The following is a 16922-nucleotide window of genomic DNA, read 5'->3' as shown; positions in this document are numbered from 1 at the left end:
GTTGACTGTGGTGATAGCTGTACATATCTGTGAATATATTAAAAACCATTGAATTGTACACTTTTTAAAATGGGTGAATTTTATGCTATATGATTTATATTTCACTAAAGGTGTTAAGAAAAAAAAAAAGAGAGAAAGCCTGCTGTGCGAGTCCCCAGTTCCAAAATACTAAGTCTCTTTAAAGCCTCATCGGGCAGCCTTGGGTTCAAAGCAGAGGGAAGGTAGCTTCATTACTAATCCCCCCAGGAATGCTAACTCACTTAGAGAGCTGAGCAGAAGGAAGAGGACTGCCAGGGTGAGGCAGTAGGGGTCCCTGGATGCAAACTGCTCGTCTGCTCTGCTCAGCTCCCCTCCCCACAGTTAGTTTTCAAGCATTCAGTACAGGTAGGTCAAGTGAGCTAGCTACAATGCATGAAGCCAGAAGTGTGGTGAGCCCAGTTTACTTAAAAAAAAAAAAAAACTTTTCATATCTTACCTTGGCAAACATTGAATTGAGTTGCTTTCCAGAGCCATAGTAACCACCCTGGGAGAGAAAGAGCTTCACTTGTTCTTTCACCTGTTCCTCGTCCAAATGCCAACAGTTCTCATCATCAATGCTGGCCCCAGCTGTGGGGTCAGGGGCACCTGTGAGGAATGGGAATGATGAAATGAATCCCTTGAGTTCCTACCCTACACATTCAGCAGGAGGGGACCTCTGTGGATATATTCAGAAACAGATGAGTATTCTGCCTTAATCTGAGCTTTGTCAATTGTGTGGGCCTAAACAAATGTAAGAGAGCTAATGCTAGTTTCATGTTCACTAAACTCTCAGTTGTATCCTCTTCCAAAGTCTACAAATACCATCCTGGGGGAAAAAGCCCAGAAGGAAATACACAAACATGAAAATAGTGATGTATTTTTTTTCCCTAAGAGAATGACATTTTTTCTTCTTTTTTGTTTTTCTATGAAGTTCAAATAAGCCTTAAAGCACACATATTATTTTAAAATTAAAAAATACTTCCTTAGAAAATAAAAAATTCTCTTTTTAAAGTTCACTATAAAATTGTAGCTTCTCAAGTGGTGTCAACACTTCTAAATTTCTAGAAACTTTCCCCTGGGGACTTCCCTGGTGGCCCAGTAGTTAAGAATCCGCCTGCCAATGCAGGGGACTTGGGTTTGAGCCCTGGTCCTGGAAGATCCCACATGCCGCGGAGCAACTAAGCCTGTGTGCCACAACTACTGAGCCTGTGCTCTAGAGCCCGCGAGCCAGAACTACTGAAGCCCACATACCTAGAGCCCATGCTCTGATACAAGAGAAGCCACTGCAATGAGAAGCCCACGCACCACAACGAAGAGTAGCCCCCGCTCACCACAACTAGGGAAAGCCCGCACGCAGCAACGAAGATCCAATGCAGCCACAAAAAAAAAGAAAAAGAAAAAAGAAACTTGCCCCTGAAGCACAGGCAGAGTTATATACATGGTGATATAATTTTACAAATTTACACTCAAGATATCTTTCATATCTGGGCTCACCTCAGCAACATCACTTAAAACACAGTTTTAGTTATTTATGCATCCCTTTCCCCTAGTAGCCTGTTAGCTCCTTGCTCACAGTTGAATTAACTATAGCACAGTGCTGGTAATATGACAAGCACCTAGGAAATATTTGTGGAATGAAAACTGAATCTTCTTCTGTCACCTTCTCAAAGACAATGTCCTATGATAAGTTTTTAGAACCCTGTCTCCAAGTGACAAAAGACTGTAAGTCAATATTCTATAGGTGTGCTCATGCAGTCGGTTACAAATTCATGTTGTGTTTCATCAGTATGTCTACCAACCTTCTTGTACGCTTAGATCAAAGGCTTGCTTAAATGAAATCTGCAGAGAAAAGCTGCTCTTCTGCTAAGCTTTTTAAAATAAATTTATTTATTTATTTATTTTTGCTGCGTTGGGTCTTCATTACTGTGCATGGGCTTTCTCTAGTTGCAGTGAGTGGGGGCTACTCTTTGTTGTGGCGTGCAGGGTTCTCACTGCAGTGGCTTCTCTTGTTGTGGAGCATGGGCTCTAGGTGTGTGGGCTTCAGTAGTTGTGGCACGAGGGCTCAATAGTTGTGGCTCGCAGGCTCTAGAGCGCAGGCTCAGTAGTTGTGGCACATGGGCTTAGTTGCTCCGTGGCATGTGGCATCTTCCTGGACCAAGGCTCAAACCCGTGTCCCCTGCATTGGCAGGCGGATTCTTAACCACTGTGCCACCTGGGAAGCCCCTGCTAAGCTTTTTCAGTGCATCTTATTTGCCAGGGAATCAGGAGGGCTCACACATTAATTTATTCTATAAATACTAATTAACACTATAAGCATCCAGTTTATGGAATCTACTACATGCTACTTTTCTTCAAATGTAGTTCTGATATCACTTCCCTGCTCAGAAGTATTCAGTGATAAACTATTCTTAATAAATGAAGTCCAAATTCAGCCTAGCATTCAGGACCCTCCCTGGTCAGGCTCCTTCATTTCTAACCTTGTCTTTCCTATACTTACGCTACATTTCTAACCTTGTCTTTCCTATACTTACGCTATGTTTCAGCTAGAAACTTAGTATTCGCAGAAGTCAATGACATTTCCTTATGACTTTACTTATGCTTTTATCCTTTACTTCCTTTCCTCTCCCCACAACCTGTTCTTTGGCCAGAAAACACTACTTCTCATCAATGCTGCCTCAGCTCTACAGTCACGGCTGCAATGAGAAATGGAAACCATAAAGTAAGTATACAGAGAGATTAATGCTGCCAAAATTCACCTATTGCTTAGTTCACTTGGCAGGACTTTTTTACCCCCTCACTGAATTAGCCATATACCCAACTGCCACCATCAAATCTATGTCCATCTTATGCTCATATGCATAAAAAGGCAGTAACACTCTTCTTAGTACTTTATAATTACTTCTCTTAAACACCTGTTGCATTTTTTAACATCTTTATTGGAGTATAATTGCTTTACAGTGGTGTGTTAATTTCTACTTTATAACAAAGTGAATCAGTTATACATATAAATATATCCCCATATCTCCTCCCTCTTGCGTCTCCCTCCCACCCTCCCTATCCCACCCCTCTAGGTGGTCACAAAGCACCAAGCTGATCTCCCTGTGCTATGCGGCTGCTTCCCACTAGCTAGCTATTTTACTTTTGGTAGTGTATATATGTCCATGCCACACTCTCACTTTGTCCCAGCTTACCCTTCCCCCTCTCCATATCCTCAAGTCCATTCTCTAGTAGGTCTGCATCTTTATTCCTGTCTTGCCCCGAGGTTCTTCATGACCTTTTTTGTTTTTTTAGATTCCATATATATGTGTTAGTGTATGGTATTTGTTTTTCTCTTTCTGACTTACTTCACTCTGTATGACAGACTCTAGGTCCATCCACCTCACTACAAATAACTCAATTTCGTTTCTTTTTATGGCTGAGTAATATTCCATTGTATATATGTGCCACATCTTCTTTATCCATTCATCTGTTGATGTACACTTAGGTTGCTTCCATGTCCTGGCTATTGAAAACAGAGCTGCAATGAACATTGTGGTACATGACTCTTTTTGAATTATGGTTTTCTCAGGGTATATGCCCAGTAGTGGGATTGCTGGGTCATACGGTAATTCTATTTTTCGTTTTTTAAGGAACCTCCATAATGTTCTCCATAGTGGCTGTATCAATTTATATTCCCACCAACAGTGCAAGAGGGTTCCCTTTTCTCCACACTCTCTCCAGCATTTATTGTTTGTAGACTTTTAGATGATGGCCATTCTGACTAGTGTGAGGTGATACCTCATTGTAGTTTTGATTTGCATTTCTCTAATGATTAGTGATGTTGAGCATTCTTTCATGTGTTTGTTGGCAATCTGTATATCTTCTTTGGAGAAATGTCTATTTAGGTCTTCTGCCCATTTTTGGATTGGGTTGTTTCTTTTTTTGATATTGAGCTGCATGAGCTGTGTCTAAATTTTGGAGATTAATCTTTGTTAGTTGCTTCATTTGCAAATGTTTTCTCCCATTCTGAGGGTTGTCTTTTGGTCTTGTTTATGGTTTCCTTTGCTGTGCAAAAGCTTTTAAGTTTCATTAGGTCCCATTTGTTTATTTTTGGTTTTATTTCCATTTCTCTAGGAGTGGGTCAAAAAGGATCTTGCTGTGATTTATGTCAGAGAGTGTTCTGCCTATGTTTTCTTCTAAGAGTTTGATAGTGTCTGGCCTTACATTTAGGTCTTTAACCATTTTGAGTTTATTTTTGTGTATGGTGTTAGGGAGTCTTGTAATTTCATTCTTTTACATGCAGCTGTCCAGTTTTCCCAGCACCACTTATTGAAGAGGCTGTCTTTTCTCCACTGTATGTTCTTGCCTCCTTTATTAAAAATAAGGTGACCATATGTGCGTGGGTTTATCTCTGGGCTTTCTATCCTGTTCCATTGATCTATATTTCTGTTTTTGTGCCAGTACCATACTGTCTTGATTACTGTAGCTTTGTAGTGTAGTCTGAAGTCCAGGAGCCTGATTCTGCCAGCTCCGTTTTTCTTTCTCAAGATTGCTTTTGGGGGGAGCTTCAAGATGGCGAAGAGTAGGACGTGGAGATCACCTTCCTCCCCACAAATACATCAGAAATACATGTACATGTGGAACAACTCCTACAGAACACCTACTGAACGCTGGCAGAAGACTTCAGAACTCCCAAAGGGCAAGAAACTCCCCATGTACCTGGGTAGGGCAAAAGAAAAAAGGAAAAACAGAGACAAAAGAATAGGGATGGGACCTGCACCAGTGGGAGGGAGTTGTGAAGGAGGAAAGGTTTCCACACACTTGGAAGCCCCTTCATGGGCGGAGACTGCAGGTGGTGGAGAGGGGAAGCTTTGGAGCCACGGAGGAGAGCGCAGCAACAGGGGTGTGGAGGGCAAAGAGGAGAGATTCCCGCACAGAAGATAGGTGCCGACCAGCACTCACCAGCCTGAGAGGCTTGTCTGCTCACCCACTGGGGCGGGCAGGCACTGGGAGCTGAGGCTCGGGCTTCGGAGGTCGGATCCCAGAGAGAGGACTGGGGTTGGCTGGGTGAACACAGCCTGAAGGGGGCTAGTGCGCCACAGCTAGGTGGGAGGGAGTCCAGGAAAAAGTCTGGAGCTGCTGAAGAGGCTAGACACTTTTTCTTGCCTCTTTGTTTCCTGTTGCACAAGGAGAGGGGATTAAGAGCGCTGCCTAAAGGAGCTCCAGAGATGGGTGCGAGCTGCGGCTATCAGCACGGACCCCAGAGACGGGCATGAGATGCTAAGGCTGCTGCTGCAGCCACCAAGAAGCCTGTGTGCAAGCACAGGTCACTATCCACACCTCCCCTCCTGGGAGCCTGCGCAGCCCACCATTGCCAGGGTCCCATGATCCAGGGACAACTTCCCCGGGAGAACACACGGCACGGCTCAGGCTGTTGCAATGTCATGATGGCCTCTGCCACCGCAGGCTCACCCTGAATCCGTACCCCTCCCTCCCCCAAGCCTGAGTGAGCCAGAGTCGCCGAAATCAGCTGCTCCTTTAACCCCGTCCTGTCTGAGCGAAGAACAGATGCCTTCAGGCGACCTACACGCAAGGCGGGTCCAAATCCAAAGCTGAACCCCAGGAGCTGTGCGAACAAAGAAAAGAAAGGGAAATTTCTCCCAGCAGCCTCAGGAGCAGTGGATTAAATCTCCACAATCAACTTGATGTACCCTGCATCTGTGGAATACCTGAATAGACAATGAATCATCCCAAATTGAGGAGGTGGACTTTAGGAGCAATGATATATATATACATTTCTCCCTTTTTCTCTTTTTGTGAGTATGTATGGGTATGCTTCTGTGTGTGATTTTGTCTGTATAGCTTTGCTTTTACTATTTGTCCTAGGGTTCTGTCTGTCCGTTGTTTTTTTTTTTAATTTTTTTTTAGTATAGTTTATAGCACTTGTTATCATTGGTGGATTTGTTTTTTGGTTTGGTTGCTCTCTTCTTTCTTTTTTTTATTACTTAAAAAATTGATTTTAATAACTTTATTTAATTTTATTTTACCTTATTTTACTTTATTTTATTTTATCTTCTTTCTTTCTTTTTTTTCTCCCTTTTATTCTGAGCTGTGTGGATGACAGGCTCTTGGTGCTCCACCCAGGCATCAGGGCTGTGTCTCTGAGGTGGGAGAGCAAAGTTCAGGACACTGGTTCACAAGAGACCTCCCAGCTCCACGTAATATCAAACGGTGAAAATCTCCCAGAGATCTCCATCTCAACGCCAAGACCCAGCTCCACTCAACAACCAGCAAGCTACAGTGCTGGACACCCTAGGCCAAACAACTAGCAAGACAGGAACACAACCCCATCCATTAGCACAGAGGTTGCCTAAAATCATAATAAGGTCACAGACACCCCAAAACACACCACCAGACGTGGACCTGCCCACCAGAAAGACAAGATCCAGCCTCATCCACCAGAACATAGGCACTAGTCCCCTCCACCAGGAAGCCTACACAACCCACTGAACCAACTTAGCCACTGGGGACAGACACCAAAAACAATGGGAACTACGAACCTGCAGCCTGCAAAAATGAGAACCCAAACACAGTAAGTTAAGCAAATGAGAAGACAGAGGAACACACATCAGATGAAGGTGCAAGGCAAAAACCCACCAGACCTAACAAATGAAGAGGAAACAGGCAGTCTACCTGAAAAACAATTCAGAACAATGATAGTAAAGATGATCCAAAATCTTGGAAGTAGAATAGAGAAAATACAAGAAACGTTTATCAAGGACCTAGAAGAACTAAAGGGCAAACAAACAGTGATGAACAACACAATAAATGAAATTAAAAATTGTCTCAAAGGGATCAAAGCAGAAGAACAGATAAGTGACCTGGAAGATAAAATAATGGATATAACTACTGCAGAGCAGAATAAAGAAAAAAAAAATGAAAAGAATTGAGGACAGTCTCAGAGACCTCTGGGACAACATTAAACACACCAACATTCGAATTATAGGGGTCCCAGAAGAAGAAAAAAAGAAAGGGACTGAGAAAATCTTTGAAGAGATTATAGTTGAAAACTTGCCTAATATGGGAAAGGAAAAAGTTAATCAAGTCCAGGAAGCATAGAGAGTCCCATACAGGATAAGTCCAAGGAGAAACACGCCATGACACATATTAATCAAACAATCAAAAATTAAATACAAAGAAAACATATTAAAAGCAGCAAGGGAAAAACAACAGCACACAAGGAAATCCCCATAAGGTTAACAGCTGATCTTTCAGCAGAAACTCTGCAAGCCAGAAGGGAGTGGCAGGACATACTAAAGTGATGAAGGAGAAAAACCTACAATCAAGATTACTCTACCCAGCAAGGATCTCATTCAGATTTGATGGAGAAATTAAAACCTTTACAGACAAGCAAAAGCTAAGAGGATTCACCACCACCAAACCAGCTTTACAACAAATGCTAAAGGAACTTCTCTAGGTAAGAAACATAAGAGAAGGAAAAGACCTACAGTAACAAACCCAAAACAATTAAGAAAATGGTAATAGGAACATACATATCGATAATTACCTTAAATATAAATGGATTAAATGCTCCCACCAAAAGACATAGACTGGCTGAACGGATACAAAAACAAGACCCGTATATCTGCTGTCTACAAGAGACCCACTTCAGACCTAGGGACACATACAGACTGAAAGTGAGGGGATGGAAAAAGATATTCCATGCAAATGGAAATCAAAAGAAAGCTGGAGTAGCAATTCTCATATCAGACAAAATAGACTTTAAAACAAAGACTATTGCAAGAGACAAAGAAGGACACTACATAATGATCAAGGGATCAATCCAAGAAGAAGATATAACAATTGTAAATATTTATACACCCAACATAGGAGCACCTCAATACATAAGGCAAACACTAACAGCCATAAAAGGGGAAATCGACAGTAACACAAACATAGTAGGGGACTTTAACACCCCACTTTCACCAATGGACAGATCATTCAAAATGAAAATACATAAGATAACAAAAACTTTAAATGATACATTAAAGAACATGGACTTAATCAATATATATAGGACATTCCATCCAAAAAAAACAGAATACACTTTCTTCTCAAGTGCTCATGGAACATTTTCCAGGATAGATCATATCTTGGACCACAAATCAAGCCTTGGTAAATTTAAGAAAACTGAAATTGTATCAAGTATCTTTTCTGACCACAATGCTATGAGACTAGATATCAATTACAGGAAAAAACCTGTAAAAATACTAACACATGGAGGCTAAACAATACACTACTTAATAACCAAGAGATCACTGAAGAAAGTAAAGAGGAAATCAAAATATACCTAGTAACAAATGATAATGAACACACGAAGACCCAAAACCTGTGGGATGCAGCAAAAGCAGTTCTAAGAGGGAAGTTTATAGCAATGCAATCCTACCATAAGAAACAAGAAACATCTCAAATAAACAACCTAACCTTACACCTAAAGCAATTAGAGAAAGAAGAACAAAAAAACCCCAAAGTCAGCAGAAGGAAAGAAATTATAAAGATCAGATCAGAAATAAATGAAAAAGAAATGAAGGAAACGATAGCAAAGATCAATAAAACTAAAAGCTGGTTCTTTGAGAAGATAAACAAAATTGGTAAACCACTAGCCAGACTCATCAAGACAAAAAGGAGAAGACTAAAATTAATAGAATTAGAAATGAAAAAGGAGAAGTAACAACTGACACTGCAGAAATACAAAGGATCATGAGAGATTACTACAAGCAACAATATGCCTATAAAATGGACAACCTGGAAGAAATGGACAATTCTTAGAAAAGCACAACCTTCCGAGACTGAACGAAGAGGAAACAGAAAATACGAACAGACCAATCACAACACTGAAATTAAAACTGTGGTTAAAAATCTTCCAACAAACAAAAGCCCAGGACCAGATGGCTTCACAGGCAAAGTCTATCAAACATTTAGAGAAGAGCTAACACCTATCCTTCTCAAACTCTTCCAAAATATAGCAGAGGGAGGAACCCTCCCAAACTCATTCTACGAGGCCACCATCACCCTGATACAAAAACCAGACAAAGATGTCACACAGAAAGAAAACTACAGGCCAATATCACTGATGAACACAGATGTAAAAATCCTCAACAAAATACTAGCAAACAGAATCCAACAGCACATTAAAAGGATCATACACCATGATCAAGTGAGGTTTATCACAGGAATGCAGGGATTCTTCAATATACGCAGATCAATCATTGGGATAAACCAAATTAACAAATTGAAGGAGAAAAACCATATGATCATCTCAATAGATGCAGAGAAAGCTTTTGACAAAATCCAACATCCATTTATGATTAAAAACCATCCAGAAAGTAGGCATAGAGGGAATTTTCCTCAACATAATAAAGGCCATATATGACAAACCCACAGCCAACATTGTCCTCAATGGTGAAAAACTGAAACCATTTCCACTAAGATCAGGAACAAGACAAGGTTGCCCACTCTCACCACTATTATTCAACATAGTTTTGGAAGTTTTAGCCACAGCAATCAGAGAAGAAAAAGAAATAAAAGGAATCCAAACTGGAAAAGAAGAAGTAAAGCTGTCACTGTTTGCAGATGACATGATACTATACATAGAGAATCCTAGAGATGCTACCAGAAAACTCTTAGAGCTAATCAATGAATCTGGTAAAGTAGCAGGATACAAAATTAATGCACAGAAATCTCTTGCATTCCTGTATATTAATGATGAAAAGTCTGAAAGTGAACTTAAGAAAACACTCCCATTTACCACTGCAACAAAAAGAATAAAATATCTAGGAATAAACCTACCTAAGGAGGCAAAAGACCTGTATGCAGAAAATTATAAGACATTGATGAAAGAAATTAAAGATGATACAAATAGATGGAGAGACACACCATGTTCTTGGATTGGAAGAACCAACATTGTGAAAACGACTCTACTACCCAAAACAATCTACAGATTCAATGCAATCCCTATCAAACTACGACTGGCATTTTTCACAGAACTAGAACAAAAAATTTCACAATTTGTATGGAAACACAAAAGACCCCGAATAGCCAAAGCAATCTTGAGAAAGAAAAACGGAGCTGGAGGAGTCAGGTTCCCTGACTTCAGACTATACTACAAAGCTACAGTAGTCAAGATAGTATGGTACTGAAACAAAAACAGAAATATAGATTAATGGAACAGGATAGAAAACCCAGAGATAAAACCACGCACATATAGTCACTTTATCTTCGATAACGAGGCAAGAACATACAGTGGAGAAAAGACAGCCTCTTCAATAAGTGGTGTTGGGAAAACTGGACAGCTACATGTAAAAGAATGAAATTAGAACACTCCCTAACACCATACACAAAAATAAACTCAAAATGGATTAAAGACCTAAATGTAAGGCCAGACACAATCAAACTCTTAGAGGAGAACATAGGCAGAACACTCTATGATATAAATCACAGCAAGATCCTTTTTGACCCACCTCCTAGAGAAATGGAAATAAAAACAAAAATAAACAAATGGGACCTAATGAAACTTAAAAGCTTTTGCACAGCAAAGGAAACCATAAACAAGACGAAAAGCCAACCCTCAGAATGGGAGAAAATATTTGGAAATGAATCAATGGGCAAAGGATTAATCTCTAAAATATACAAACAGCTCATGAAGCTCAACATTAAAAAAACAAAAAACCCAATCCAAAAATGGGCAGAAGACCTAAACAAACATTTCTCTAAAGAAGATATACAGATTGCCAACAAACACATGAAAGAATGCCCAACATCATTAATCATTAGAGAAATGCAAATCAAAACTACAATGAGATATCATCTCACACCAGTCAGAATGGCCATCATCAAAAAATCTACACAACATTAAATGCTGGAGAGGGTGTGGAGAAAAGGGAACCCTCTTGCACTGTTGTTAGGAATGTAAATTGATACAGCCACTACAGAGAACAGTATGGAGGTTCCTTAAAAAACTAAAACTAGAACTACCATATGACCCAGCAATCCCACTACTGGGCATATACCCTGAGAAAACCATAATTCAAAAACAGTCATGTACCACAATGTTCACTGCAGCTCTATTTACAATAGCCAGGACATGGAAGCAACCTAAGTGTACATCGACAGATGAATGGATAAAGAAGATGTGGCACATATATACAATGGAATATTACTCAGCCATAAAAAGAAACGAAATTGAGTTATTTGTAGTGAGGTGGATGGACCTAGAGTCTGTCATACAGAGTGAAGTAAGTCAGAAAGAGAAAAACAAATACCGTACACTAACACATATATATGGAATCAAAAAAAAAAAAAAAGGTCATGAAGAACCTCGGGGCAAGACGGGAATAAAGACGCAGACCTAGTAGAGAATGGACTTGAGGATATGGGGAGGGGGAAGGATAAGCTGGGACAAAGTGAGAGAGTGGCATGGACATATATACGCTATCAAACATAAAACAGCTAGTGGGAAGCAGCCGCATAGCACAGGGAGATCAGCTTGGTGCTTTGTGACCACCTAGAGGGGTGGGATAGGGAGGGTGGGAGGGAGGGAGACGCAAGAGGGAGGAGATATGGGGACAAATGTATATGTATAACTGATTCACTTTGTTATAAAGCAGAAACTAACACACCATTGTAAAGCAATTATACTCCAATAAAGATGTTAAAGATATATATATATTAAAAAAAAAAATCACTTTGGCCTTTCGGAAGACCTGTTGCATTTTCTTTTACGTTGGAATTGTGCACTTCTCATATATTCCCAACTAGATTGAAGTTTTTAAAGCCTAGTGTACAGACTCATTTTATACCTCACAGTGCCTGGATCATTACAGCACTGAGTTAATATTTATAGAATGAACAAACAAACAAACAAAATATTTATAGAATGTCCTATTGACCACCTTGATCTAAGCTCCAGGTGGGCAAATAATATATCCTATACGTCTTCTGTAAACTGAAAGTGGCAAAGAAAAACAAATACACTCCTTATCCTTATATATTTGTTAATAACAGCCATTTATTGAATGCTTCCTCCACTCCAGAGTCTAAGCACTTTTTATACACATCCCCGCTAGAATGTATGCTCCTTGAGGGCATAAATTGTTTTATTTCCTGGTATATTTGCAACATGTGAACAGTGCCTGTCACATAGTAGATGCTCAATGAATATCTGTTGAGTATATTCCAGTGAACTCTCCTAACAACTCTATGAGGTGGTATTATTATCCTAATTTTAAAGCAAAAACAACCAAAGCTTATACAGGTAAGTAATATAACAGATGGAAAGTATATGAGTTAGAATCTATATGTTGGTCTCTCTTCAAAGTCTTGTTCTTCACTACAAAGCTATACTTTGGCCTCTAGCCTCATATTGCTGTGATCTACCACCTGGTTTCAGGCCCCGAATGTAAGCTGGATGGTGTGTCTGAAAATAGCCAAATCCTTTCTTGGTTTATTCTACCACACAGAATATAGGGTAAGTCAGAATAACGCATTTTCCCCACAGTGAGAATAACAAGAGTTCTCACCAGTACAGTGATTCTCAAATGTTAATCACTTGGGGTTTGTTGTTAAAAATGCAGATTACAGAGTCTCACTTCTGATTCTAGTTTTCACTAGCTCTACAGAGATGGAACTGAGATAAAATAAGATAAACTAGGTATAAACCAAGGACTGGGCCTCTGAGTACCTTGCTGATGAGGAAAGAATAGCAATGGTGCTCCGAAAGCAAGGGGCAGAGATGGTTTGAATACCAATTCTTACCCTTAGGTAGTTCAACTAGAAAAAGAAAAATCAGGAGCAGGACCCAGTCTCCCAGGGGAGCTGGCCTTAGTCAACAGATTGGAGGTGTGGAGTGACACCCCCCTCTAAGGATCTGAAGGGGTATGGAGCAAACTGGTGAATCTTTTGGGCCCAGCTGGTGGTAGTAGCAGCAGCTGTGGAAGAAATCAGGCACAGTTTATTAATACCTAGTGTGCACACGATGGAAAACTTCTGGGATAGCGCAATTACTGCTGGAATACCAGGAGGGGATTTTGAAAATGAGAGCTCAAAATTATAATAACGGCAAGCAGTGATTAGGCCCCTACTATGTGCCAGGCACGGCATTAGGTACCTTACATTAGGCTAGGATAAGGCAAAGCCTAGAGAGTTATTAACAGTAAAATTTCACCTAAAACTTCAAAAGGGTTTGTTTATCTGATAGGAAAGAAAGGATGGTAAACTGTGTAAATGTTTTCTGTTCTATAAGGAATCCAGGAGACAAGAAACTGAGCTGCCAAAATGGGTGCTTGCAGAAAAAAAAAGGGAGTAAGTCAGTATTTGAGACGTCCAGGTAACAGTCTATATGGAGCTGGTGTGGCTGTTGAAGAAATCAAAGTCATGGGAGTACCCTGGCGATCCAGTGGTAAAGACTCGGGCTCTCACTGCTGAGGGCCTGTGTTGGATCCCTGGTCTGGGAATTAAGATCCTGCAAGCCTTGAGGCACGGCGGGAAAAAACCCAAAAGGCCCGAGAAGGATTTTCTAAGACATTTCCATTTATTCAATATTTATTGAGAGCCTCCTATGTGCCAGGGGTCTGTGCCAAACACTGGATAGACAGTGTTAAATAAGCAGATACAGTCCCTGTCCTTGTGGAGCTGATAGACTAGTTGGGGAAAGGAATGTCAAGCAAATAATCACCCAGGTACACATCTGTGTGTAAAGAAAGGTCAAATAAGTTCTCCCTGAGAAAGTAACATTTAAGTGAATAATGAGGAATGAATAAAAGTTAGCCTGGCAGGGAGTGGAGGAAATACTGTGTGTATTTTTTGCTCAAAAAAGCATGAAGTCATAAATCATTGTGGTAATTAAGTACATCTATAACAAGGGGGAGAGGATAGGAAGAGTATTCCAAGCAGAGAAAATATCATGTGAAAATGAAGGCAAAAGCCAGATCATGCAAGGTTTTGTAGGCCGTATGAAATCTGGATTTTACCCTAAGTGCAACAGGAGGCCATTGAAGGATTTTAAACAAGAAGTGATATGACAAAATCTGTAGTTATAGAAAAGTTACTTTGGATGGCTGTGTGGAGAATGGAATAGAAGGGGGCAACAGTGGATATGGAAAGATCAGTTAGAAGGCTATAGTAGCAATTTAGGTGGGAGATTACAGTGGTTTTATTTAGGGTGATGAGAGTATCAACAGAGAGAAGTGGAAAATGATGAAAGATACTTGAGAGGTAAAACTAACAGGTCTTGCACTGGAATGCATGTGGATTATGAGAAAAAAAGTGTTCTATCATGATCCAGTGGCTAGATGGTGGTGCTATTTATTGTGCAAATTTGAGGAAGAAGATAAATTCATGTTTGGATATGTTGATTTGCGGATGTCTTTGATATAGAATAGTCAGTTGGATATAGGAGAAGTAAATCTGTGGGTCATAATACATAGATGACATTAAGGTAAAGGAGGTAGCTGAGACTGCCTGCAGAGATCATATAGAATAAGAGGAGAAAATTTAAGATTAATTTTTAAGAAATAGCAACATTAAAGATCAGATAGCAGAGAAGGGTACAGCATTTAGGAATGAATGAATAAGAGCAAAGATAATTTTAACTAGATAAACCAGGCCTGGAGTTCACAAGCAGCTTCTCTAGCTCTCTCACTAACTCCCAGGCAAAATCTTAAAAAAAAAAAAGATCCTTTGGTTAAAAACAAAAGATAAAAGTATCCCTATATGTGTTCACTGGCTAGAACATTTTAGTCTTTTTATAAAAAGAGATGAGTATGAAACTAATTACCCTCAGTAGTGGTAAAGTGGACTTGGTCAATATAAATGATACTTTGACATTTTCGTATGAAAATTTCCACAGGATTATAAGACAAACAGTAACAAGTGAAGATAAAATGAAAGGTTTTTTTTTTTTTTTTTTGGCGGTACGCGGGCCTCTCACTGTTGTGGCCTCTCCCTTTGCGGAGCACAGGCTCCGGACGTGCAGGCTCAGCGGCCATGGCTCACGGGCCCAGCCGCTCCGCGGCATGTGGGATCTTCCCGGACCGGGGCACGAAACAGTGTCCCCTGCATCAGCAGGCGGATTCTCAACCAATGCGCCACCAGGGAAGCCCGAAAGGATGTTTTTATAAATAATTATTAAACAAACTATCATGTGGGTTGAGGCTCCAAGTTAGCATTAAGACTGTAACAGTGAGACCTGTCCTGAGGGAACTGTGGAATCAATTTTTCTTTCATTCTTAAACATCCTTTTTAAAATTATGAAAACAATACATGCTTATCATAGAAAATATACTAAAGAATAAAGAAAATAAAAATCCACTCATAGTGCCTCCAGCCATAAGTTCCCTTGTTAATATCATGGTGTATTTTCTTCCCGTCTTTTTGTTCTGTACATACACATATGTGTATACACATATGCATGCATACACACACACACACACAGCTTTTTAAATTAAATTTAAAAATTTTAATTGAAATATGAATTATGAAAAGTGCACAAATCTTAATTGTAAAGCTTGATGAATTATCACATAGTGATTATAATAACTATCACTGAAGTCAAGAAAACAGAATACTACCAGCAGCCTAGAAGCCCCTTTGCAAACACCGTCTCCCTTCCTCTTCTCCCAAATTAACCACTAACCTGACTTCTAACACTAGGGACTTGTTTTTGAACTTTACATAAATGGAATCATACAACATTTATTCTTTTGTGTCTGGCTTATTTCACTTAACATCATGTTTGTAAGATTCACTCATATTATTATGTTTAGCAAAACAACTTATTTTCATTGATATATAGTATTCCATTACATGAACGTATTAATTTATTAAGCCATTCTACTACTGATGGACATTAGGATTGTTTCTATTTCAGGCTCTCACATATTATGCTACTCATTTCCATTGGGTAGACATCAAGGAGAAGAATTTCTGGGTCGTAGGGTACACACAGGTTCAACTTGAGTTAGATGATACCCAACAGTTTCCCAAAGTGACTGTAACAATTTGCACTCCTACCTGCAATATATTATTCCCAGTTGCTCAATATCCTCACCAATACTTGATACTGATAGTTTAAAAAATTTAGCCATTCTGGTGGCTATGTAGTGGAATCTCACTGTGGTTTTAATTTGCATTTCCCTGATTACTAATTAGTTAAAGTGACTTTTAGTATGTTTATTAGCCACTTAGATAACCTTTTTGCCAAGTGCCTTTTTGTGTCTCTGTCCATTTTACTATTTGTAAGGGTTCTTAAGGTATTTAGGATACAAGCCCTTTGTCAGCTGTATGTATTGTAAATATCTTCGCCCACTATTTGCGTGCCTTTTTAGTCTCTTAATGGTGCCTTTTGATAAACGGAAGTTTAAAAATTTTAATGTAGTTCAATTTATCAGTCTTCTCCTACTTAAATTTTTTTTTTACCTCAAGAACATGAAAATATTTTTTCATATTATCTCCTATATGCTTTATTGTTTTACTTTTCACGTTTATGTCTGCAATTCAATGGCAATTAATTTTTCTGTATCGCATGAGGTAGGAATCAAGTTTTTTTTCCCCAGAATGAATTTCCAATTGATCCAGCCTTATTTATTCAGAAGATTCTTCTTTTCCCATTGCTGGGCATTTAGTAGAATCCCTTCACTTTGGAAACTCACACGTTTTTGTTCTAGAAAACATTCTTTAATTATTTTATCGATGAATTCCTTACCTCTGTTTTCTATTTCTGGAATCCCTATTTTTCAAACATTGGAATTCCAGGACTCATTCTCTTAATTTTTTTTTTTTCTTTTTTTGCAGTACTTGGGCCTCTCACTGTTGTGGCCTCTCCCATTGCGGAGCACAGGCTCCGGACGCACAGGCTCAGCGGCCACGGC

The 16922-nt window shown here is 39.6% G+C and overlaps 1 protein-coding gene across 1 annotated transcript in view; it reads right to left on the bottom strand.

Moving 5' to 3' along the window:
* Positions 1–16922, bottom strand: part of ZSWIM5 (zinc finger SWIM-type containing 5) — a 256500-nt gene that overhangs the window by 54100 nt on the left and 185478 nt on the right. The window contains exon 3 of the mRNA XM_022575556.3: positions 476–624. Within this exon, the coding sequence (XP_022431264.1) occupies positions 476–624 (149 nt within the window). The remainder of the gene's footprint in view (positions 1–475; positions 625–16922) is intronic.

This window comes from Delphinapterus leucas, chromosome 1 (genome assembly GCF_059928025.1).
Source record: "Delphinapterus leucas isolate spDelLeu-1000000601 "Yukka" chromosome 1, BTC_Dleu_Yukka2, whole genome shotgun sequence".
NCBI lineage: Eukaryota > Metazoa > Chordata > Mammalia > Artiodactyla > Monodontidae > Delphinapterus > Delphinapterus leucas.
The sequence above is the reverse complement of the archived record's forward strand: the minus strand, read 5'-3'. Positions and strand labels throughout refer to the sequence as shown.